This window comes from Apis florea, unplaced genomic scaffold (assembly GCF_048593485.1).
Source record: "Apis florea isolate Af1SG1 unplaced genomic scaffold, ASM4859348v1 contig_2899_pilon, whole genome shotgun sequence".
In the NCBI taxonomy this organism is placed as follows: domain Eukaryota; kingdom Metazoa; phylum Arthropoda; class Insecta; order Hymenoptera; family Apidae; genus Apis; species Apis florea.
This window is the reverse complement of record NW_028256666.1, coordinates 258,340-283,115: the sequence shown is the minus strand read 5'-3', so window position 1 is coordinate 283,115 and position 24,776 is coordinate 258,340. Positions and strand designations below refer to the sequence as shown.

Here is a 24,776-nt window from a genome sequence, read left to right as displayed (position 1 = left end):
GGGATAGATGGAGTAATTCGAAAAACGTCATACAGCGACTGTGTTTAGTTTAAGGTAATTTTCGATAGATGGCCATACGATGGCCATTCGTATATTGTTGTCTACTCTAAAAGCTTGTTCGATTCTTCCATTGGAAGGAAGTGTATATATTTTTCAGTGTCAAGAAAGTCAAATCTTTTAAGAAAAAAAATATTTGTGTATATCTTTAGAAGTGAAAGTAATTATTGTTTATCTTTTGTGAATCAATACGAAAAAAATTGTATAATAAATTTCATTTTTCGTTGGTATTCATTGGTGGGGATTGTCGCGCAAACTTTATTAACCTCAAATTTTACTCTCAAAATTGAAATTCGGAATACTCAATAAGCTGATTATATTAAAAGACGCATTTCCTGACAATTACAATCATATTATTAAGCATTAAGAAAGAAAGATATTGATTACTCGCAAATAACGGTCGAGATTTCGACCAGATTACCCCGAGACACCGATGACGAGAATGAGTTCGCAGCAAAGTCCAGCCGCGTTGCAATCAACGGTGGATCGTGAAAAAGTTTATACTTGGATAATTGAATTGTCCAATTCGGAAACGAGAGAAAATGCATTACTAGAACTTAGTAAAAAACGAGAAGTGGTGCCGGATTTAGCTCCAATGCTGTGGCATTCATTTGGAACTATAGCATCGCTACTTCAAGAGATAATAAACATTTATCCCGCTATTAATCCAGCTACATTGACCGCATATCAGAGTAATCGAGTGTGTAATGCATTAGCTTTATTGCAATGCGTTGCCAGTCATCCAGAAACTAGATCATCGTTTCTTCAAGTAAGTTTATCCACAAATTATTATACTTTTTGTCATGAATCGTATTAATATTTCAAATGTTTATAATTATATATTGCAAGTTTAATTATCACATTAAGTTTATTTTTTTTTTTATTTTTTCTTAATTGTTTCTTTTTAGGCTCATGTACCGTTATTTTTGTATCCATTTTTGCATACAGTCAGCAAAACACGTCCATTCGAATATCTCCGGTTAACGAGTTTGGGAGTGATAGGAGCTTTGGTAAAAACAGATGAGCAAGAGGTGATCACATTTTTGCTCACTACGGAAATCATTCCGCTTTGTTTACGCATCATGGAGAGTGGTTCAGAGCTGAGCAAGACAGTAGCTACGTTTATTCTACAAAAGATTCTACTCGATGATAGTGGTCTTTCATACATATGTCAAACATACGATCGATTCAGTCATGTTGCAATGATTTTAGGAAAAATGGTATTGTCTTTGGCTAAAGATCCTTCTGCCAGATTGTTGAAACACGTAGTTAGATGTTATCTCAGACTTTCAGACAATCCAAGGTAAGTGAAAAAAAAATAATAAAAAAGATGCAATACACAATATTTCTGTTAAAAAATAAACAAGGAACAAATAAACATATAAATATATTTTATAGAGCATTATTAGCGCTCAGACAATGTTTGCCAGATCAACTTAGAGATAATACATTTGCGACGTGTTTGCAAGAGGACGCATCTACGAAACATTGGTTAAATCAACTTTTGAAGAATTTAGAAACTGGTCCACAACCAGGACCTCCAGCGCAACCAGGTCAACAAGATCCTAGGACTATTGGCATGTCACCTCTTGCTTCTTAAATCGTATGCTTCCTTACATTCAAAAGGAATACGAAATAGAAAAAAATGAGAGTTCAACAGATTGATTTTACGGATTGAAGGGCGATCAATGTGTGATCGTAAGTTGTAGACAAAATGCCATTGTATTTTTGATCATGAAAATAGAAATGAATGCACAGTTTCACGAGAAAGTGATTATGCATTATACTATACATGACAACGATGGTGATAATGGCGACGATATCGATGATGTTTACAATTAACTAGAGAAATGATCAAATGTTCATTCATGGAAGAAAAGGAAGAGAGAAACATTTGATATTTATGAGATGTAGATTTGATAATCTCTGAATGGAATGAACGTGCACATTATATAAACGTGGAATCGTTTTTATGTTCTTCTGTATATCTTCTTTTCTGCTCTTTTTTCTTCTTTTCTTCTTTGTCTTCTTTTTTATTACATTTTTCCTATTTGGGTAAATGTTTTCTTTGTTTGTAATTATTCTTTGTACAAAGTTTGTAAATTGAAAATACAAGGAAATATATGTATGCGTGCACGTGTGCATATATATGTGTACATAATATGTATACACATATATGTATATACGTATAATATACATATATATGCACACATGCACAGATGTCTGTACATATTTTTGTGCCTATTTCATCTTTTTTTAATACTAGGATCGTATTTTCCACAATTGTCATCTTGTGAAAATTCAGAAACTCGTAAATACGAACTTAAATGAAAAGTAGACAATTTTTTAAACTTTCGTTACGTTCCTGTCCATTTTTTCAAGTTCCACAATGGTTTCCTACAAGCATCGATGAAAATAACGTAGGATTATGCGGCATGTTGATTTTGAGAAGATATTATTTTAGGCAAATAATTTTTGACAATTTTACCTGTTCTCGTTTTATAATAGTGGTGGAATCACGTAAGAAGCTGCGAATCACGGGTGTATACAATTTTTCATCACCCGGCTTGCATTTGTTTAATCCTGTAATCCATGAAACGAGAAGTCCAACGAGAATCGCAGTTAGGAAACCGACCCATGTATACCAAAGATATGACATTCTGTAGAGAAAGAAGGGTTGTTCTCTGAAAAATAAATAAAGAATAAATAAAGGATCACTCGAGAAAATAATTATTAGTATTAATCTTCTCACTTGATCGCAGTTTCGACGATAAGCGAAAGATTGGTAGCATGATTTTTGAGTGATTCCGAACACCCTTCTATGGATACTGGTTTCACAGGAAAATGAATCTTTCCACTGGATATAGCTGCTTGAGTACCAAATGAAATCCAAGCGACTAGGTTCAAACTTATTAAACCTCCAACCAGCGCTCCCTGTATTTGAAGTAAAATAAAAATTAATGTTACATAATGAAAGGAAATATTCGAAACATATAAAAATCGAATAATTAAGGTATCGAGACGAATCTTTTATATTCGTTTATTAATATTGTAATTACTTACTGAGGAATTTGCGATTGGAAAAAACATGCCTAATGTGAAAATTCCGAGTAATGGTCCTGCTGTAATGCTCGCTAAACTCTTACCAGCCTGAGAAAAGAAATGAGAACATTATAGAAATATTAAATGAATAAAAAAAATATTTGGTTGTGTCAAAAATTCTTTTTATTTTTTTCTTATATATAGGTTTCCTATATTTTTAGAATTTTGTGATTTTATATATATTTTAATAATACTTTGTTATTTATAAAATTTTATACATTTTATACAAAAAAAAAAATTTTATACAAAAAAGGTGTAGTCTATTTATAGTACAAATTTTATCAGAATTCTATTTTTTATTATTTATTCAAAATTACTTTAATTTATACATAAAATATTTGAACTTCTAATTCTAATTTTAATATTTAAAAAAATATTTAAAACCGATATTTTTATTAATTTAAAAATATCATCGAGTTATGTTATGTTAGTTATTTCTAATTCATTTAGTTATTCATTTAGTTTTTATTTTATGTGTAATTATAAAAGAATAAAATATAATCATTTAATTAGTTTTTAATTTATAAATTTTTTAATATTAATTAATAAATTTTCATAAAAGATAAAAGATCATAGAATATTTAACAAAAAAAAATATATGTTATTGAAAAACTAAAAGAAAACTATACTATCTTAGTATTCTTGATGAAAAATAAGCCAGGTGTATAATTTTGAAATTATAACTATTAAAATAACAAAAAGAATTTTTTAAATAATTTAATACAATATGTAAGAATCATAAAAAGAAAGTTTGTGAATGCACCTGAATCAAACCGCCGAGTTTCTCGACGAGAAAGACGAGTGTCACACAGAATATTCCTGTCAATACAACGGTCAATTTCATTAATCTGCTAACCGCTATTTCAGAGAGTGGTATTCGCAGCCATGGTTTTATCATGTCTTCATAAATCACACCAGACATGGAGTTCAAACCAGTTGACATCGTGCTAGAAAAAGAAAAGAAAAGAAAAATGATCATCTTTTCTTCTTTTTTTTATAAGTTCATAAAGTTATAAATTTTCATATTAGAGTTCTTATTATTATTTAGATTTACAGATATTATAAATACTCGAAAATCTATATATAAAATTTTAAATATTTGTTTAGATCCAGATACTTATTTAATTTAGATTTGGGTATCAGTATGTATTTCATTTTTATTTAGATATTCAAATATGATTTGCATATGATTACTTTCTTGTTTATTTTATCTTTATCATTCATAATTTGATTGTTATTAATCAATCATTATTATTAAATTATCAGCTGTATCACATATATTAAAAAAATTACTTATATATAAATTACAAATTTTGATATATTTTGATATATTCTTGATATATTCAGTACATATATATAGAATATGTAAATATTATATTATACATTTTTTAAATTATTTTTATATATTTACATTTATCAATTATAATATTACAAGATAGTTACATATAACAAAAATAAAAAATTTAGAAAAAATTGTTCTTTTTAATTTAATTAAAATCCAAATAGTAAGAACTTTATATAATTTTATATATATAATTTTATAACATTATAATAAAATATTTGTGTATTGTGTACTTGTATATTCAAATCTAGACATTCGAATATTAAACCAGATTTAGATTTAGATTTCGAATTACGATGAGAATTTGGATAAAATCATACATAATAAAAATTAAAGAAGTCATTAGATAATAATTTTTTTTTTAATTGCAATGTTTTTCATTGTAAATAAAAAGTATAAATGATTGAAAATTTATTTCGTTATCAATAAATATTATCAATAGTAAATTTATTTTGGTTATTCAATATAATTATTGATAAAGAAAATTTATTTCAATTATTTATAACAATTATAAATGAGAGAAATTATGTTTCGTAGATAATAATAATTAATAAGGAAGGATTTATTTCGATCAGTCATAATAATTATGATATAACATAAATATTATTTCAAATGCATTTCATCAACTAAATTTTTTTGTAATAAATAATATGTCATCCATATATTATCGACATATGATATATTTTGATTTATATTAAAGTAAATCGTTTTTCTGATTGAAGTTAATTATCAATAATTTAAAAAAAACAAAATTACATTAACAATGATAAAATATAAAATACAAATTTAATTGATTAAATATAAAAGAAACGATATTTCTTTCATTGAACTGTTAGAAACTGATTAAAATACAATTTTTTTCATCGATAACTATTTTAAGCAATCGAATTCTTATTATAAACAATAATTTACTTGATGGATATTTAAAATAAAATTTTACTCATTAATTAATTAATGATTATCAGTAAGAAAAAAATTTTTATTTTTCATATTTATAATTGTTATTTTTTTTTATAAAAATTTTTGAAATAATTCTTATTTTTAATTCCTACAGATGACTCGAGAATTCAGATATTCTCAATAGTAATACTATAGCCTGTCCAATGAGACGCATATAAACAAACATTCATGTGCTATCGATTGCTGTAGCTATTAGCCTCGAATATCATTTGTTGATACTTAGAGGTAAACTGATAGCGGTAAACTGGTATTCTATGATTCTTATGGACTTAAAAATATTAGGACTTCTCAAAAAACTAAATAAATTTTTGTAAAATTAGATTAAATGACTTGAATTTTTTTTTTTTTTTTAGATGTTAGAAGAATTAATTTATTAAATATGTAGAAAAATTTATAAAATCATTTACACACAAATTTATAAATTCATATCATTGATTCAACTTTAATTTTTTTTTTTTTTTGCGTCTCTAACTAATGTATTTTTTTCTTCACTATTTAGTAAATTAATCCTTTTGACATTACAAATAAAGTTCAAATAATTTTAAAAAATTATTCTAAAGCGTATCCAAATATTTTTAAGATTCATTATATGTAGCAGACTTACCAAAATTATTAAGTCATAAAGCATCTGCATTATCAAGTGCCTGAAATCATGCATTGCCATCACTTGTAGAAATTTGGAATCTATAAGCCATCTTGTCTTACTCATGCATGGATCATATGCACTTATTTATTATCTCGTCTCGTTGGACAGACTATAATTCGTATACCTGAGAGCTGCGCTAAACACACCCGCGACAAAAAGTCCAGGCAATCCTGGAATTGATTCGGTCAATTCCATCACGAAGAACGGCAACAATTGATCCGGTTTTTTTATTTGCTGCAAAATATGAATTTCTTAACTTTTTCTTTCTTTTAAAATGCTATAAAGAGTCATAAAGAGTTTGGAAAAAATAAGAAATACCTTGGTAGAAATAGGATCGCAATCGTGGAACGCCGCAAAGATAACAATGCCGGTATAGCAACTCAGTGATACGATGGTAATTATCCCGATTGCCATGATCGCAATTGTTCTGAAGAGAATGAAAAAAGAACGTATATATAAAGTGATTTCATTTTAACTCCATCTAAAATGAAAAAAATTTTTTTTTAATAATGTTTTCTACGAACAAAAAGAAACTTTATTTTTCATTTCTCTGACAAAAATGGTAAAGTTGTTAAAAATAACTTGTAAAAATGAAAATATTGTATTGTATGCAAAATTTTATTAAATATGGTATGAAATTCATTAAAAATATTATAAAACATATGGGAATGTTAAATCAATATAATATAAGATAAATACAAAAAAGATAATTTAAATTTTTTTATATTATAAAGAAAAATACATTTCTATGATAGATAACATATAAATAAAATAAATATCAAAATAAATAAATAATAAAATGAGAGAATAAAATTTGATTAATTAATATTTAATTCAAAGTTCGAAATTTTACTAGAAATTATAAATGTTTAAATATAATTCGGTGTTAATTTAGATTTAATTTATATTTATTTCAGTATTTTATTAAAGAAAAAGAATTAATAAAATTAAAAGTATTAGACATTATAATTCAACAAAAATCAAATTTGATTTAAACAAATAAAAATTTAATTAACAATTAATATCTTAATTGGGATATACAGAGTTAGAAAATTAAAAATTTTTTTTTAAATATTAATTTTGTGTTATATATTATTATTATATGTTATATTATTATTCGTTTCTTATCTTTGAATCAAAACATTTGCACAAATATATATTTATTATTTGTGTTTTTGAATAAAATGTAACATTTTACATAATATTCTATATAATATTCTGTATAACATTTTATATCGTTTTCCTCATTGCTTCATTACAATGTCTAGTTATTTACAGTTACTTCTGAGTTAATTGAAGTCTTTGAATAATTTAAATTAATGTTACAATTATTATTATTAATTTTTAATCGAAATCTGTTAAATATCAAACATAAATTGAAATCATTTATCTTTCAATTATTAATTTTAATTCTCTGTTTTATAAAAGAAATTTATATCAATAGTAATTAATAATGAATTTTATGAAAATAAAGGATCACTATATTTTAATTGAAAAATTGTTGATCTTTGAAACTTAACTTTGAAAAGAAACGTATAACAATTAATTTTAAAGTATAAGGCCTCATTTTAAAGGATAAAATCTATTTCTTTTTTATATTAAAAATCGAAATTTAAAGTAGTCTTTTTTAAAAAAAATTTAAATAACTCTATGAATCTTAATAAATATTTTTCATAATTTCTTTTATCTTAAATGAAAAATGAACTGTCAGAATTATAATAATTCAAAATACACTATTATTGATAAAATGAATAAAGATTTAGACTTACTTTACTTTAAGTAGTTATTCGTTATTCGAAACATCTCCACCATACAATTAACGAAGGTATTCGAAGAGCAGTTAATTATAGTTTCGAATCACTATTAATGAATTAAAAAAGTAACTAAGTTAAAATTTCAAAATTACTTTAAGTAATAATGTTACTCGAACTGTTCGAATAATTACATAATTTCAACATCGAATGTTAGTTAACCGAAGTTATTCGAAGAATGACCAATTATAATTACAAATAAAAGTCATTGCAACAGCCATTTCAATTTAATTTTATCGAAGACATATCGAGTGACTCGGAAATTAAAAAATTTCATTTACATTACAAATAATAAGTAATATTTTAATTGTAAATTTAAATATTTCCAAAAATAATTTATCTCTTATTTCTTATTTGCAAATAATGAAAAACAAATAATAAATAATTTTCAGATCTTTTTTATCTTATGCAATATCAGTCGTCGTCTTTGACCAAGACTATGAATCAAATTTTTATTTAAATAATAAAATGATATATAACAAAGAATCGAATATTTTGATTGCAAATATATAAAGCAGTTATTTTTTTTTTTATATCATTTAAATATTATTTATGTAATAATTTTAAAAAAATTTATTTTTTATTTTTTTACATGTAAATAAAATGTTAATTTATATTTATTTGAAATGGAAGTATTACTGATTTTAGTGATTTTTTTGATACGTTGTAAAAATTAACATTTTGAACAATTTTTTCCTTTGCATATTATTCAGTTTTCGAGATATTTAGATTAAAATGATAATAGTTGGCCGCTCTTCGAATAATATTAGTTATCGTTACACTTAACCACGATTATTCGATGTTTCGAATAACAAGTTATTTTCGAAGTAATTTTATTTTTCATTTCAATCATCAGGAAATTTTGCCCATCTATGGAACAAAATATAACAAGTCGATTAAATATAATTAAAACAGATTAATTTTTTAAATTCTCTCTAAACAATTAATTGACCGTGAAAGTTATATTGAATTCTTTGAAGATCATTTTAATGAAAACAAACAAAAGATATGGAGTCTTATCTATTATTGTTTCATATTTTTATTAGTTTTTTGGCATACCGTGTATAGAATGGAATTAACCATTTGTGGAATTATTTAAATATTTATTAATGAAATTGATATGAAATCGTATTGAAATTCATTCATCATATTCATTCATAAAATTTTTAAATTGAAATTGAGCAAAAAATTAAGCACATTGGCATGCACAACAGTATAATTTTAATTAAAATTATATCTACGATTATATTTAATAGATATCCTATTTTTAAACAATTAAATTAAATAAAATTAAAATTAAAATTAAAATTAAAATATTTTCTTTATTATAAAATCGATTTCATAATGGTATTTAAAATCATACAAAATCATTCAAAATTATATTTTCTTATGAATTTATTAAAATATATGTAAAATTAATATTGAAATCATTCAATTCTTTCGATATTAATAAAACATTATATTTCAAAATAATTTTTGAAACATAAACTTTGAAGTTATTATAAATTTTCTAATATTAAATACTAATAAGAAATTTATTGAAATATAGTATTCCATTGAAAATGAAATTAATCTTGTTTAAAAAATTAAACTTAATCTATTTTTAATTAATTTATTATATTTAATCTTAATTTTATTTTTAATTTATTATATTTTGTGCTATAATATTTTATTTATTGTTATAAAAATCTCAAAAGAGTTAAGTACTTTTCCTTTGAATCAATCTCTTGGAGTCTAGGATATATATGATATAAATTGCTATACAGAATATAAAAAGAAATTTTTATATTTCCTATTGTTGATAAATCATTTTTAGATCGATGGAAATTTGTTGTGGAAAATTTCCCGCTTTGCTTCAATTTTTTTTTTAATTTTAATTTACTTTTCGTGAGGATTATTGTCAAATCTGTCAAAGAAATTGTATATTGAAATTTAATTGTTCTCATAAAAATAAGATAAAAAAATTATAAATTTATATAAATTGATTTTATATAAATAAAATATAACGTGTAATGTTTATATTTTGAATAAAGCGTGTAATAATCAATGTTATCATTTGACTCTTTACTGAGGCATTATTGATAATTATAAATAATAATAATTATAAGAAATCGATGTTTTGACACATTTTATATTCTTTCTTATAATAAGTAAACATAAAAATATTTAAATTACATTAATTACAGAATGCACTCAAACTTGTTTCTTTTGATACTGTACTTATTATATTTTCTAAATATATATACAATTTATTTAACTAATTTGATGTAATAAAATAATAATAATAATATATATGTATATTTACATAATAATATTTAATTAACTAATATATTTAATAATAATAGAATAGAAATTTAATAATAAAATATAATATAAATAGAAATAATATATTATTAATAGTATATTTAATAATATAACATATATATATATTATATATACATATACAATATATATAATAATAATATATTTAAATATTATCAAATATTAGTTAAATATTTATATTAATATTTAATTAACTTGATATAATAAAATAATTTAAAATATTAAATGAGATCATAATTATTTTTTGTGTTACAAAAATATATCAACATTCAACAAATTTATGTTAAAATAATTTAAATAGGAATTTCTATCATAAAAATTAAATATTAGTTTGATTCTATAACACGTTTTAAATAATTTAAGGTGTTAATATATTCATGGTTTATAATATATTTTATTATTTTAAAATTATCATTTTTATATAATATTTCTTGTTTTTAATTATTCATTTAAGTAAATTTCAATAAAGATTTTTACATGAATGATTTATTCATGCAATTATGCGAAACTCGTTATCTTAATTGATAAATTTGCAATGCACCGAAATATTTTTGCAAATTAAAGATGCATTTTTTTTATTTATCTTGTAATGTTAAGCAGATCCTTTTATTTCTATAATATTATTTATATAATAAATCAACAAATTTTATATATTTTGTTATTTATATATTGTAATAAACTTTTATAATAATGTATGTAAATATTTAAAAAAATGAAATAACTATCGAGTTAATTATTTCAACATAACTTGTAAGAATATTTTTGTAATATGAAAAATAATTATAATCTCATTTAATTTTCAATATCTATTATTTTATTATACCAAATAAATGAGTTAAATAATTTATATATATATTTATGAAGTTAAATTACAAGAAATACTTTATTGAAAGAAATAAATTTAAATTCATTTCTTCTAAAATTATCTAGAAGATTTAAGGATACATTAATCTTAAACATATGTTAATATAAAATATAAATATTTTTATGATGTATTATATCTGCATTAGACATATTATTTTAATCATTATTTTAAAAAAGTATATGACTGAAAATACACTATATTCTATTTTTTTTTTCAATAAATAATTCAATGCTGTAATTTGATTTCTTTTACTTCTCCTTAATTTTGAAAGCTTTATTAAGATTTCTTTTAATATAAATATCATATGGTAATAAGTACATGATAAATAAAATCATAGATATATAAAATGTATATAAAATATTTTATAAGTTAAATAATTTATATCGACAGAGAATCATCTGTATGATTTCTAAGTGATTTCAAGCAATTTTTTTCTTTACTAAAATTTTTATTTTGTTATTAATGAGTTATTAATGAAAAATATTGATCAATTACACAGTGCATAATATTAGATATGTATTACTATGGCACATCTAAATTAAATTTGATAAATCTCTTATTAAATTTTTAAAAAATATTTCTTGATTGAAATATCGCAAAACTTTTGTTTTTTAGGTTATGTCAATTATGCTTCTTATGATTGCAAACAATATATAATCTGGTGTAAATGTGTTTCTCTATATTTAAATCTAATATCTGCAATAAGTGACATCTTTAATAGCAGTATATCATTATTGAAAAAATTACAAGGAAATCACATTATTAAGATATTATTATCCTTTCTTCTATTCATATCAACGTATACAATGTTCTGCCAACTTTTCTGCTTGAATTACATGTTCATGTTGAAAAAATGAATAAGATAAAATTTCACAAGATTATTGAAGCAGAATAGAGTAATAATTTAATCAAGAATTAATAATTGAATTATTAATTTAATCGCAAATTAATGATTAAATTCTTACTTTTAATTTAATTAAAGTTGTTAATTGCAAAATAATTTTAATCAAATTACATTTAAAAATCAGCAATTTGTAATTTATTTCTTTCATCAATAATTATGATTTAACAATCAATCGATTAAATCAATCGATAATTTTTGGATGATTAATTTTCTTCAATTAAATTAATCAATCAATCAATCAAATTAAAAAATTTTAATCGATTATTGTCCAATTAAAATTAAAAGATCATTTTTGCATAATTACCAAAAGATATTAAAAAATAATGTTTAATTTTCTGTGAATTCATAATAACGAATATTTATTTCGGATCTTCTGCCAAATTTTCTGCCAACTATCATTTTATTTTTTCACTACATATTTTTCTGCATAATGTACAAAAATTTCAATTATCCTTTTTATATTTATTTCACATTGATTTAACATTTTTATAAATTTATATCATAGTATTTTACATTTCAAAAATTTCAATATTTTTAACAATAATTGATATTTGATACTACTTTTGACCAAAAATTTATCAATTATAATATAAAAATGTATCTTTATACTTTTTTAAATTACTATCTTCTTTTATAGTTATCAAAGATAAAAAAGTTTCTCTTTATATTTTTTCCCAGTTACTATCTTCTATAATTGAACAGTAAATCGATTCACATGATTCACAAGAAGATAAATGACAACTCACATATTGGCGTTCCGTAAATTGGGCATAGCCAAGCATCGTTGCACCATCGCTTGATTGACGGAACAGCTTGCCAACCAGTTTAAGTAATTGCCGATGACAACGGTCCAAAAGGTGTGCCGCACCGTCGGATCTAAATTCATGCTGTCGATTGGGCAATAGCAATAGACTCACAGAAGCATGGAAGAATGGTTCAGAACAAATAATTTCTTACTCGAAGAATTGGATTCGATCGGTATCACGATTCCTCTTCCAAACCTCGCTGAATCCTCCCACTTGATTCGTCCCGATCACAGCTATTACTATTACCCCTCCGAACATAACAATCGTCTGAATGGCGTCAGTCCATACGACTGCCTTTAAACCACCCTGAAAAATAATATGACGAGGATGAATGTTTTCTTATTTTAAGTTTTTAAATATGAATATTTGAGAGCAAACTAGTATTCTCGAGTTGCCTTTTTTTCTTTATTCTTGTGCTAGTTAAAATACTTTGATTGAGTTAAAGTTATTCTCGAATAATCACTCTCAAGTGATAATAATCACTCTGCAGTGTCCATTTGTGAAGGATATATAAAATAAAAGAAATAAATAAATAACTCTAGAGGTGAAATTCATTATTGAATATTTGAGTGTATTTTTTGAAAGCAAATCTTGATAATAAAAAAGTATTTCTCGAGAATAAATTTTAAGAGTAAAATTTATCATTGAAGAATTACTCCCCATTGTCCAAGAAATAAATCTCTAACTTTTAAGAGTAAAATTTATTTTCGAACAGTCATTCTCAATGTCTTGAGATGTGAAAAATAATCCTCGAATGAACACACTACGAAAACAGATCTCTAGAGCAATTCTTGAAGATGAAATTATTCAAAAAATAGTTTGACAGTGAAAAATAATTTTTAGAGAGTAATCTTTAGCGAAGTTAAGAGCGAAAGTTAACATCGATCATTTATAATAGGTAATATTCATTTATAAAAAACAGATCTCAAGGACAATTTTTAAAAGTAAAAATTATTGTTAAACGGTCATAATACTTAAAATTTTCATTTGTGAAAAATGAATTCTCAGAGATAGAAACGTCGAAAATAGAATTACTCTTGCACAAAAATATCTCGAGAATTTTACTCTCAAATATATTCACATTCTTGTCTTTATTGGTACAAGAGAAATAAAACGAGGATGTCGATACTGCGTTTCGATCCTCTTCTCACCAAAGTGGTGTAAAATATACAAACGGCGCAGACTAGCACCGCGATCGCGTGCAGATTCATTCCGGTAACTTGATTGAACGCCAGAGCAGGAACATATATGACCAGTGGAATGTACAACAGCTGTAATGATACGTCGTTTTAGTTAAATGTATTCCTTTTCTTTCTATCTCTCTCTTTCGCTTCCTCTCATTACCACAGTGTTTCGAGAGAATGGATAAAGGTGAAAAATTCGAAATATACAGAGTGCCGAAATTGATCGAAACTTTTTATTCGATAAAAAATCGATATTATTTTAATATCTTTTTACGAAATTGTATAGTTTTTTTATGCAAAAATCGATGCATCTTCACATTTCTTCAAAAAAGACTCTACATATTAAGATATAAAATATCTTAACCTCACAATCCTGTGTTGGATCTAGATACAAGGAGAATATTATTTCCAAGTAGAATTAAACATTAGTAAAATTCATGATTTTATTGTCACTTGTAATAAAATATATTATTTGTTTTATAAATTTTTTTTTTATTCGTTCGAAAATTCTAAGAAATCCTATTTCTTATAAGATGATTTCAAACTATCTTTTTTAAAAATAATATATTATTAACGAAAAATGCAGCCAATCACAGAGTGCGTAGATTTATCATAACGTTAAATATGTTCAAACCTTGTTTGAATAAACAAGTCGAAACAATACGTTTATTTATTGTTTGTAAATAATTTGATAACTTTTTCGTAATAATTTTTTAGCATACTTAATTTGACACATGTTGGTGACATATATCATATATAACAATGCGTTTTGTGATTGGCCTAGTGTTTTTCGTTGCCAAAGCTAAAAGGAAAATTTTCTCAAAGAAAAAAAAGTTGAAATAAGGAATTAATTATTATTCAAGTCTTATCGATTCATTTTTGGAATATTCTCTACACTCGAAACACTGTATTTATTGTGAAGAAGCAGACTTACCATTTTTATCAAAAATATCGCGGAGCCCATAAATCGAACGACGCCATTGAATCGCAGATTGAGATACTAGAATGAGAAAACAATTGAAGAAGGATAAGGAAACAATAATGAATAATGTGTTACCTCGTATGATGAAGTAATGCCAAGTCCGTAAAATACTGGTAAATATACCACGGCCATTGTCAATGAGACGAACGAATCGGCGATAACCACGCACCATAATTGTGTCCCATACACGTACATTTCTGCTGGGAAGCCAAGGATTGTTATTCCAGATATGTAACTGAAAAGAAAACTTTTAACCTAAGAGATGGAAAAAGAATGTGAAAAAATTTGAAATTGAGAAATATTGAAAAATTAAGATATAATATATAATTACTATTTTCGTTTCATAAATATTTTTTTAGTAAGTGTAAAAAGTTTTGATTTCCAACATTTAATGTATATAATTATTCTATTTGGAATAATTTCTTGTTTTTTTGTATAATCGTATCTTTGATACTGATTTCATCTGAAATATTGTATTGATAAATTGTTTGAATAGTGAACATAATCCTGTTAAAATAACAATTGGAGAAAAGATAGATAAGAATTAGAAAGATTAATAAAGAAATTGAAGCTTTTACGCATATAATGAATATTATTTTAAAATATTAAAATCAAGAATGAAAATTAAAAATTTTTTTTCACGTTTTATTATGTAGAATAGTATAACTTTGATACATTATCGTGCTATAAAATATTAAAATTAAAAAATGCTAGTATTCGAAATAGTATTAAATGGAATATTATTTAAAAAAAATTTATTTCTAAAATTCTATATCCTGCTCAGCCCTGCCCTTGATACATTTCTTCCGATTACAATAGAACTCCATTTATATCAACCCTTCGGGGAACAAGAAGCTCATATAATCAGGTCGTTCATATAATAGGAGTCCACTGATTTCACTTATTAGAGAACGTTTATATTGAACCTCTGAGGGGACCAAGAAGGTTCGTGTAACTAGACTGTTCATATAGAATGTTAATATATTCGTAAAATAAGTATAAAAAGTCGATTCTAGAAGCCAAATAAATAAGAAAGTTATAGACAATTTAAATTTGTATTAGATAAAGCGAGATAAAGCAGAATGAAATGGCAATGTGACGAAAATAGAGCTATATCATTTTATGATCGTCTTCATCAAATCTTAAATTATTTATAACTTATTAAATAAGTTTTAACCGACATTCTACATAATAGAAGGAATAATTCATCAATCCACCATTTATAATTTTTGAATTTAAATTTGTGTTTTATTAAAAAAAATTTCAAAATATCTTTTTTAATGTATCAAAGATTTTAAATTTGAAAACAATTTTACGAACACAATAACTGTCCAATGTTTAATGTTTAATTTGTTAAATTTAATATATCAAAAATATCCGATATACAAATATCGGATTTTTCGATATTTTATTATTTGTGCAATAGGAATAGGAAATGATTCTATACGAAAAGGAAGAGTAATACAATTTTTTAACAAATTCTATAAATTTTTGAGAAAAATGAGTATGAAAATTTATTATTACAGTAACTATAAGATTCAAATAGAATGTAACATTTCTTACTTTCTTTTTTTTTTTTATTAAATCAAATGTATTTTTAAAGAATTGAAAACTATAAACATGTATGATAAACTAAAAACAATATATAACTTTATATGAAAGAATTTTTTTCTTTGATTTATAAGAATTCTTATAAGAATTATCCATTTTCTGGTATCACAAATAATTATAATAAATTATAATAAAAAATATCACTCTGTGTTATATTAGGTAATCTCATAAGTAATGTGTAAACTTTAAAATCATAAAATCATTTTTCAATCATAAAAAAAATAACAAAATCTATATATTATATATATAGATTTGCTTTTTTACAAAGATTTTATTTCATTTAAACAATTTAATATTAAAAAAATTGTACTATTTTAATATATTTTTATTAATTTTCTTTTTCCATCATTCAGCAATCGTTCATATAAAAGTTACATGTTATCTATTTTAATTTTCTACTATAAATAATTTTATTTGTTTAAAATAAATGATTTTTTACAATTGCAACTAGATTTTTAAAATGACATTAATTATAGGATGATTTAATATTATAAAGATAATCATATAAATCGATTAAAGCTCAATAATAGTAGAAACAATATAGAAGCTAGAGTTGAAATAATCAGACATAATTTTAAATTTCATTTATATAAATAGAATTCCTTATAGTTTTTCTATATATATGATTTTTTATTCAAATAACTGAAGTTCAATATCGTGTTATATACTATATATATGTTTCATTAGATTTCATTTAAAAAAAACTTCTTATTTCTTAATTATAAAATCTTAATTATAAAATAAATATAAAATTTTAATTTTGTTTTCCTCTAAAATTATATATATGTATATATTTGACTGTTTTGATTGTTTTTATTGATCTTTTAATTATTAATTTTACATTTGTTTCTCTTTTCTCTCTGGTTTTCAAGAATTGATTTTTCAAAAATATCTTACGAATTATATATTATAACATAATATATACATAGTTTTATATATATGAAATATTTCTAGAAAAAATAGAGAAAAAATAGATTAATTAAAGATTTTTAAAAAATTAAATAGAATTTTTTTTTTCTAGATTGAAAAGATCTTTTACATATTTAATACAATAAATCTGAATCTGATTACTATTAAAATTTTCTATTATTATTAATTAGATTTAGAAGATAAATAGATACAAATAATTAATTTGTTATAATTTTTGTTATATTTATGAAAATATTCTAAAACAATAATTTTTTTTCAATACCATAATATAATATGAATGCTTTATAAAACTAGATTTATTATCATAAAATCCTTTTTTACTGAGATATTATTTTAAATTTATTTTATTTTTAACAGAAAGAGAATTTATAAAAATTATTTTAAATAAGAAACTAATAGAGAAGAATATGATTTTTCGTCGACATCATCGTAAAATATTTTTCAATAAGCTTTTATTCATAAATATTATTATTAAATGATGAAATAACTTCAAAGTAATATATCTCGGTAAAAAATTTCTATAATTACAGGGAGATGGATGTACATTAACAAAAATATTGAAAAATAATTTTTCTTTGAAATATTTTCATAAGTATAATAAAATATTTATTATTTCTTAAACATCTCTAACATGATAAGAAATTTTAAAATTCAGATTTAACACACATAAATATATAAGAAATCTTTTAGTTTTTAAATAAAAAAATAGTCATCGATCTATTTTTTATAGATGTTTTATCATTTTATTCCGTCCATTTTCCATAATAATAATTCAAATTTAGAAAAAAATATCAATTGTGCTTAATATTATTAGCAAGGAATAATCTTTATATACGAAATTTGATAATGCATTGCATTGCATTAATTTTAAGAAACATTAAAAATTATAGAATGTTTTGTCACTTTATATAGACTTATCTAATTTATATAACACAGTTCAAATAAATAATATTTTATAGGTTAATTATTAATCAATAGAATTTTTATTACAATTATTTTACATATTTATTTTTAATATTTTATGATTTTTATTATATATTATTATTAATATACTATATTATAAAAAAAAATATTTTTCTATAATTAAGGAATAAAATATGTGCATATATTTTTATAAGATCAAAGATAAGCTCTAAACGTTATAATAAGAGATTTGGTATAATCAAATAATATAATATATAAAAAAATTAAAATTGATTCACATAATTCATTTTTCATTAATTCTCTCGATCATAGATGTATATAATTCATTTAAAAAAAATAGTTTATCTCTTTTAAAATTACTTTATCTGAATATTTTATATTCATTTTCGAATTATTTAACATATTAGGTTAGATGGACACAATGATACACAAAATTATTCGATTCTTATTAAAAATTTCGTAATTGTTAACAAATCAGAGATTATGATTTTGAATTAAAAATTTGAAAACTGAAAACTGATTTTAATGAAAATAACTTACCGAGTAAAAACGATTATTTCTCTTAGAATTACTATATCTCATCCATTTTCGGATTATTTAATGTATTAGGTTAGATAGACACAAACCACAGAACGACACATTATTGCAACTTATACTTTTATAGATATATTTTATAATAATCATGTCAAACTAAAAATTATGATTTTAAACTGAAAACACAAAAAATGAAAACTGATTTGAATGAAAATATAAACTTATACAATTGAAACATTTCAGATCGCAATAGTACCGCGTCACTTGTATGCGGTATCTAATCTACTGCGTTCTGTCTTTGTTTTCATTTTAGTAGACATTCGTATAAGTGATGCAACACTAATTCAAGTAAATAGATGCTTGATTGTAATTCGCTTATTTAAACTTTGACAAAAATTGTTAAAATAAATAATAAATAATAATATTAGTTTAAGAAAAATAAATTCTATGAATGGATCAGCTATTTAATTTAATAATGTATCTGTTTGATATTATTATTAATTTAATTCATTTTTAAATAGAGCAGCATACATAGATAGAAATTTATTTCATTCTATGATATTGATATAAATGTTATAATTGTATGAATATTTCATCTTTTTAATATATATAAATTTGGTATATAAATATTTATCATTATTATATATTATCATTGTGAAATATTAAGTATTATGTACTTTCTTTTTTATAAATATATAATTAAGTTATTATTTTATCAAGTTTTTCTAAAGTATATAAAACTCAGAATTTATCTATAATTTTAAAATCATATATCTATAAATGTATATCTTTTAAATATTATTTGATTTTTCTTCTAAAATTTAATATAACATTTAATTGATACTATTATTTTATTATTAAAAAGTTTATAATTTGTATTCTAGACTACTCACTGGATAAAATTTGTTTTGTAAAATATAATAAGAAAATTATAATACAAAAAAAAAAAAGATTTAAAAGAAACAAAAAAGAAAATTATAATATGTAAAGAAAATATTTGCATGAAATATACAATGATTGAAATAAAAGAGCTTAAATTACAAGATAAAATATAAAATGTTATAATAAATACAAAATATTTTCTTCGTACCATAGTACAAGTAACTCATAATATATAAGTTAATTGAACCAATATCATAATTTTTTAGACATTCATTTTTAAGAAGAGTATCACATTCATTGTTATAATTGCTATAAATTTATTTATTACTATTAAAATTTACCATAACCACTATTACTATAAATACAATATACCATCAAGCAAAAATCATCACAAACAAATATCTCTGATCCATTTCTCCCACAATTACCTCAATCATACTACATAATATTCAGCATCATAATAAAAATTCAGCTAGACTCAATTATCGATGAAAATTTCGTTTCAGCAAATTGAGTTCGGATAAAATGGATTTCTACCGTACCTGGCTATCAAGGACATCGTTATAGGAAATATCGACATGTTTTGTCCGCCAACCAAGTATTCTCGTACCGCGTCCTCGTTTTTCCGGGATTTGTACGCTTGGTACACACCGACCACGGCCGAAATCGCAAGCATACCAGCAAACACGGCACAATCGATTATCCCGAACGACTTGTGAGTCGAACTGTCCGCGTCGTCCATGATCTCCAGGATCTCGATCTCAGGTTCTAACCGATTGTTTTCGCGATCGAGGCGAGACAAGATGCAGAGGAGAGTGGAATCGCGGCTGTCTCGTTCGAAAAACGGTTCGTTTCTAAGTCGACGAGTAACAGATGAGGAGGAAAGAACGGTTTAAACGGGCCAGCTCGGAGAGACGATTGAATAATTGGAGATTCCATCGTTATCGTTCCCACTCCGCTTCCTCCGTTACTTCTGTTAACTTCCTCTGGTCTTCCTCTTCCTCGTCCTCGTCCTCGCGCTACCAGTTTCAGCTCGAGCTGCCGTTGAACTGCAACCACGACGTCCTTCCGTCGTGAGTCGTGGTGAATCGTATCGTTCATCGAAGGCGAAGAGGATTATGCTGACGGACAATGAGATGCGACCCTGCCACTAACCCCGATAAAAATGTATTTAAATGCTGAAACGAAACGAAAAATTGTTTCACTTTTTTCTTTTCAATGAAACACATTGTTTATACATAATTTTCATAAGTATTAGCAAAGGGTGGGCAAGTTTTGTATAAAACTCGTCTCTTTTACAAATGAATTTTTCATTCTGATTTCCTTTATTAATTTTTATGATAAAAAAAAATTCATAGAGAATCGTAGATATGATTATATTAATATCTTGAATAACTTTGAATTGTTATTGGTCTGGCATCTTCTATTCTATTTCATATCATTCTTCTAATTATCTTAAATATGTAAGACTCGTGAAAGAATATTAAATCAGTGATGTGGATGTGATAAGTAAATGAAAGAATAAGATAATGATTTAATTTGTGATTTTCTTACCTATTTCAATGATCCTGGATTCCGAGCAACGTTTTCCCATGTATGTTATTCTAAATTATCAAAAATAATTAAAATTTTTTATAATATAAGGAACAAAATGAAAAAGAATATATCTATCTTTTTTGAAACATACAAAATTTAGAAAATTTTAAGAATGATTCCATATAATTAACAAAGCATAATATTTCTTAAATGTATAAATAATAAAAAAATAATATAAAGACATTGTTTTTTGGATATTTAATTACTCAAATATTAAAAATTTCTTTAAATTAATTTTTGCCCAGTTAAATTGGCTAATTGGATCGCTCAGCTCGTTCATCGATGCGAAATATTATCACATTGAAATCTAGAATTAATATTATTTTTGTTATTCCAAACTCTTTGCGGACAAATGTCCCTACAACAACATCAAATAATTAAATAAAATTAAATTAAGTTACATTTTAATGTAGAAAGTGTCTCAGATTTAAGTTATCAAAAAATATATTCTATGGTTACAAATAAAGGAATAAATATGCATGACGAAACGATAGAATTAATGATTCTATTTTTCGTTTGAATCATTATCAATATCAGTAAAGATATAAAGTAGCCATTTTGAAATATTAATAAAATTATTACTCGTAATAATAAATTGCAATTATATATTAACCTTATATAATAATATTAAAATCGGTGTCAATAATAATAAATAAAGGTAATAACATTAATTTAATCATTATAAATATTGCCATTTTCTTCGAATTTTTTATTTTTGTTTATAACTTTTTAATAAAGTGTTAATAATCCATAGAATATATTGACAAAATTTGACACTTAAACCTGAGGCATTCTATACACAACGTATACAACATTCATTAATACATAATACATATTTTTCTTCATTCCCAATATTATTTAAACATTTACAATCTGATTTCACATAACGGAAAATAGTACAATATCAGGAATCAATGTCAAAGGGAAAGTAGTCGTTCACGAAACTATAATGTTATCATTAAAATACATTCATTTAATTAAGAAATGGTATTGTTCCACCCTTCAGAGAGATGCATTTAACAAAATTGCTCTCCACTTGTTTACGTGGGATTCGTTTACCTTTTCTCGCATATCGCTGTTTTCACGATCGATTTCCGCTTTTCCGGTTTCTCGAGTTCTCCTCGCAGAACATTGTGATCGGCCACACCCTCTCCCAAAGGAGACAAATGTCCAGAGTAAAAGGGCGCCTCGTCGTTTCGTCCTTTCGAATCGAGCACCGACTGTGGACATCCTAACTGGATCGATCGAGTATCTTCTTCACGTTGAAGATAAAATTCGGTGCGGAAAAGAAATTTTCGCGATCGATGATGCCGATTGGAATTGTCGTTCAGGCGATGTTGATTACGAGTTTGTTCGAGTTTATTCTGTCCATCGAGCCGAATATCGAGAATACTCGTGTCCTGTACGCGAATGTAACTGGTGATTTGGTGCTTGGTGGCCTATTTCCTGTTCACCGAAAGGGCAATAATGGCGAGAACTGTGGCGGGATTCAGGTGAATAATAATTTGTTTCGAGAAAAAAAAAATTTTTGGAGAAGTTAAAACGATTACCATAATTTATATAAGGGAAAGAAAATATAGAAAATTTAGATTGATAATTTTAAGATTTATTTATAGTAGAAAATTTATGATATTAAAAATGAGGAATAATAATAATTTTTTTAGAAGAATACAATTTTTGATAGTTGACAATTTTGCCAGGATTAATTTTTAAATAGCAATTTTAATTTTTGTAATAGAAAATTTATATTGATATTCTAGATCTTATACGTTGTTAGCAATAATAGAGATAAGGAAACATTAAAAAATGTTATTTTTATTTTTTAAAACATATATAAAAATGAATATAAATTTTATGAAAGTAATAATAAAAACCACGTTATATCAAGTTATGAAATATTTAGAGTAAATTTTAGAATAAAAATTGCATTGAATCAATTTTTTGGTATTAAAAGAGATGTTTTATTATACATAATATTCTTTAGCTATTGTTCATCCATCGTTTTTTTGAATTTATCCTAGTTTTTAGAAATTAAATTTCGAAAATTTCTGCAGGAGAGATTTTCTTCTTTTGATTTGTATTTTTTTCGATTTTAACAAACATTTGCTTAATTAATCACTTAAGCGAATATATATTCGTATTCGCTAATCAATTTGCTTATATGATGAAAGAAAATGTATTTCTAGATTCGAAAATATTTATCTTCTTTTATCGAGCTAGATATATTAACTTTACATTAGTCAGTCTATATACATTTGTTTGCATTCTTATTACTGTTCTTGGCTCGTGTCACTCGAATCATTGTTTGATTATGAAACGCTAAAGCCTCAATCAAAAACTAAGCATAATATTTTATTGTACTTTTCATATTTGTATTTATTGTATTTTTTGAAAATACAATGGCCATGAAAAATTTAAGATTAAAAAAAGTAGCAAATAATTATGAATTTGTATTATATATTATAATACAATTGCAATATAATTAAATATAATAATTTTGATATTAATGAATTTTATATTTGTAAAAAAATACTGTAAATATTTTATATTTTAAATTTGGAAAAATGATTTGTAAAAATTTTTTCTCCATTTGAGAGGTATTATATAAAAAAATATTCCAAAGATACTAATTCTTTTCCATATTCATGAGAATTATATATATTATACATTGTATAGTAATCTATAAAATCAAATCTGATTTATAATTATATTATTTTTTTTGTCAAGATACATATTTTGAAATTGAAAATTTCCAAAAACATTGAAAAAAAAATCATAAGATATGCTTATATTATTTGGCTTCTTAAAGATATAATATTTCTGAAATAAATATTTTATTTCCATTTAAATATGCATCCACAAAAACTTCCTGCAGCAACAATAAGCGTCCATTAAACAAAACAAGATTGATGAACGACAATGGTTATTGTGAAAGGTCGTTATATAATCTTATATCCCTATCTTCTTCTCTACTCATATCCGGTTCTGGAATCGGAGTTTGAGTTATAATGAGTACTCTAAGTACTTGAATATATTTAATTTATTTTACATTGCATCGTGGTTTGTACAATGATATATCATTTGTAAAATTATTAATCTAAAGTAGAAATCATTAAAATTTCGTTTGAAATATTTTTAACTAATTTCTAGATCAAATACTACATTCGAACAAAAATTTCTGTAAATATATAAATTATAATTATAACCAAGAAATAAAAATAAAGTATATATTGTTATAAATACAAAAATATATTATATATAGAAGAGAAGAAATGATCATGTGAATGAAATTATATTTTAATAATCTTTTTGTATATT

The 24,776-nt window shown here is 23.7% G+C and overlaps 2 protein-coding genes across 4 annotated transcripts; one reads left to right on the top strand and one right to left on the bottom strand.

The window, feature by feature from the left end:
* Nucleotides 1–64: 64 nt before the first annotated feature.
* On the top strand, nucleotides 65–3,276 carry Rcd-1 (Required for cell differentiation 1). Its single transcript, XM_086907838.1, has 3 exons — nucleotides 65–826; nucleotides 966–1,360; nucleotides 1,456–3,276. Exons 1-3 carry the CDS (start codon nucleotides 491–493, stop codon nucleotides 1,655–1,657), a joined length of 933 nt encoding a protein of 310 aa, XP_086763964.1. The 5' UTR covers nucleotides 65–490; the 3' UTR covers nucleotides 1,658–3,276.
* LOC100869213 (sodium-coupled monocarboxylate transporter 2) lies at nucleotides 1,389–20,790 on the bottom strand. 3 transcript variants are annotated; one of them, XM_086907832.1, is made up of 13 exons: nucleotides 20,405–20,790; nucleotides 15,057–15,216; nucleotides 14,934–14,999; nucleotides 13,967–14,086; nucleotides 12,967–13,121; nucleotides 12,756–12,896; nucleotides 6,426–6,534; nucleotides 6,232–6,341; nucleotides 3,923–4,106; nucleotides 3,121–3,207; nucleotides 2,810–2,991; nucleotides 2,546–2,741; nucleotides 1,389–2,454 (listed from the first exon to the last, which is right to left on the bottom strand). In XM_086907832.1, the coding sequence occupies exons 1-13, from the start codon at nucleotides 20,602–20,604 to the stop codon at nucleotides 2,404–2,406; spliced, it is 1,761 nt and encodes a 586-aa protein (XP_086763958.1). In that variant the 5' UTR covers nucleotides 20,605–20,790; the 3' UTR covers nucleotides 1,389–2,403. The 3 variants fall into 3 exon arrangements, with proteins under 3 accessions (XP_086763958.1, XP_086763960.1, XP_086763959.1); XM_086907834.1 differs by lacking the exon at nucleotides 20,405–20,790 and adding an exon at nucleotides 18,987–19,274; XM_086907833.1 differs by lacking the exon at nucleotides 20,405–20,790 and adding an exon at nucleotides 18,987–19,264 and having other exon boundaries at nucleotides 15,057–15,236.
* Between the last annotated feature and the right edge of the window lie 3,986 nt (nucleotides 20,791–24,776).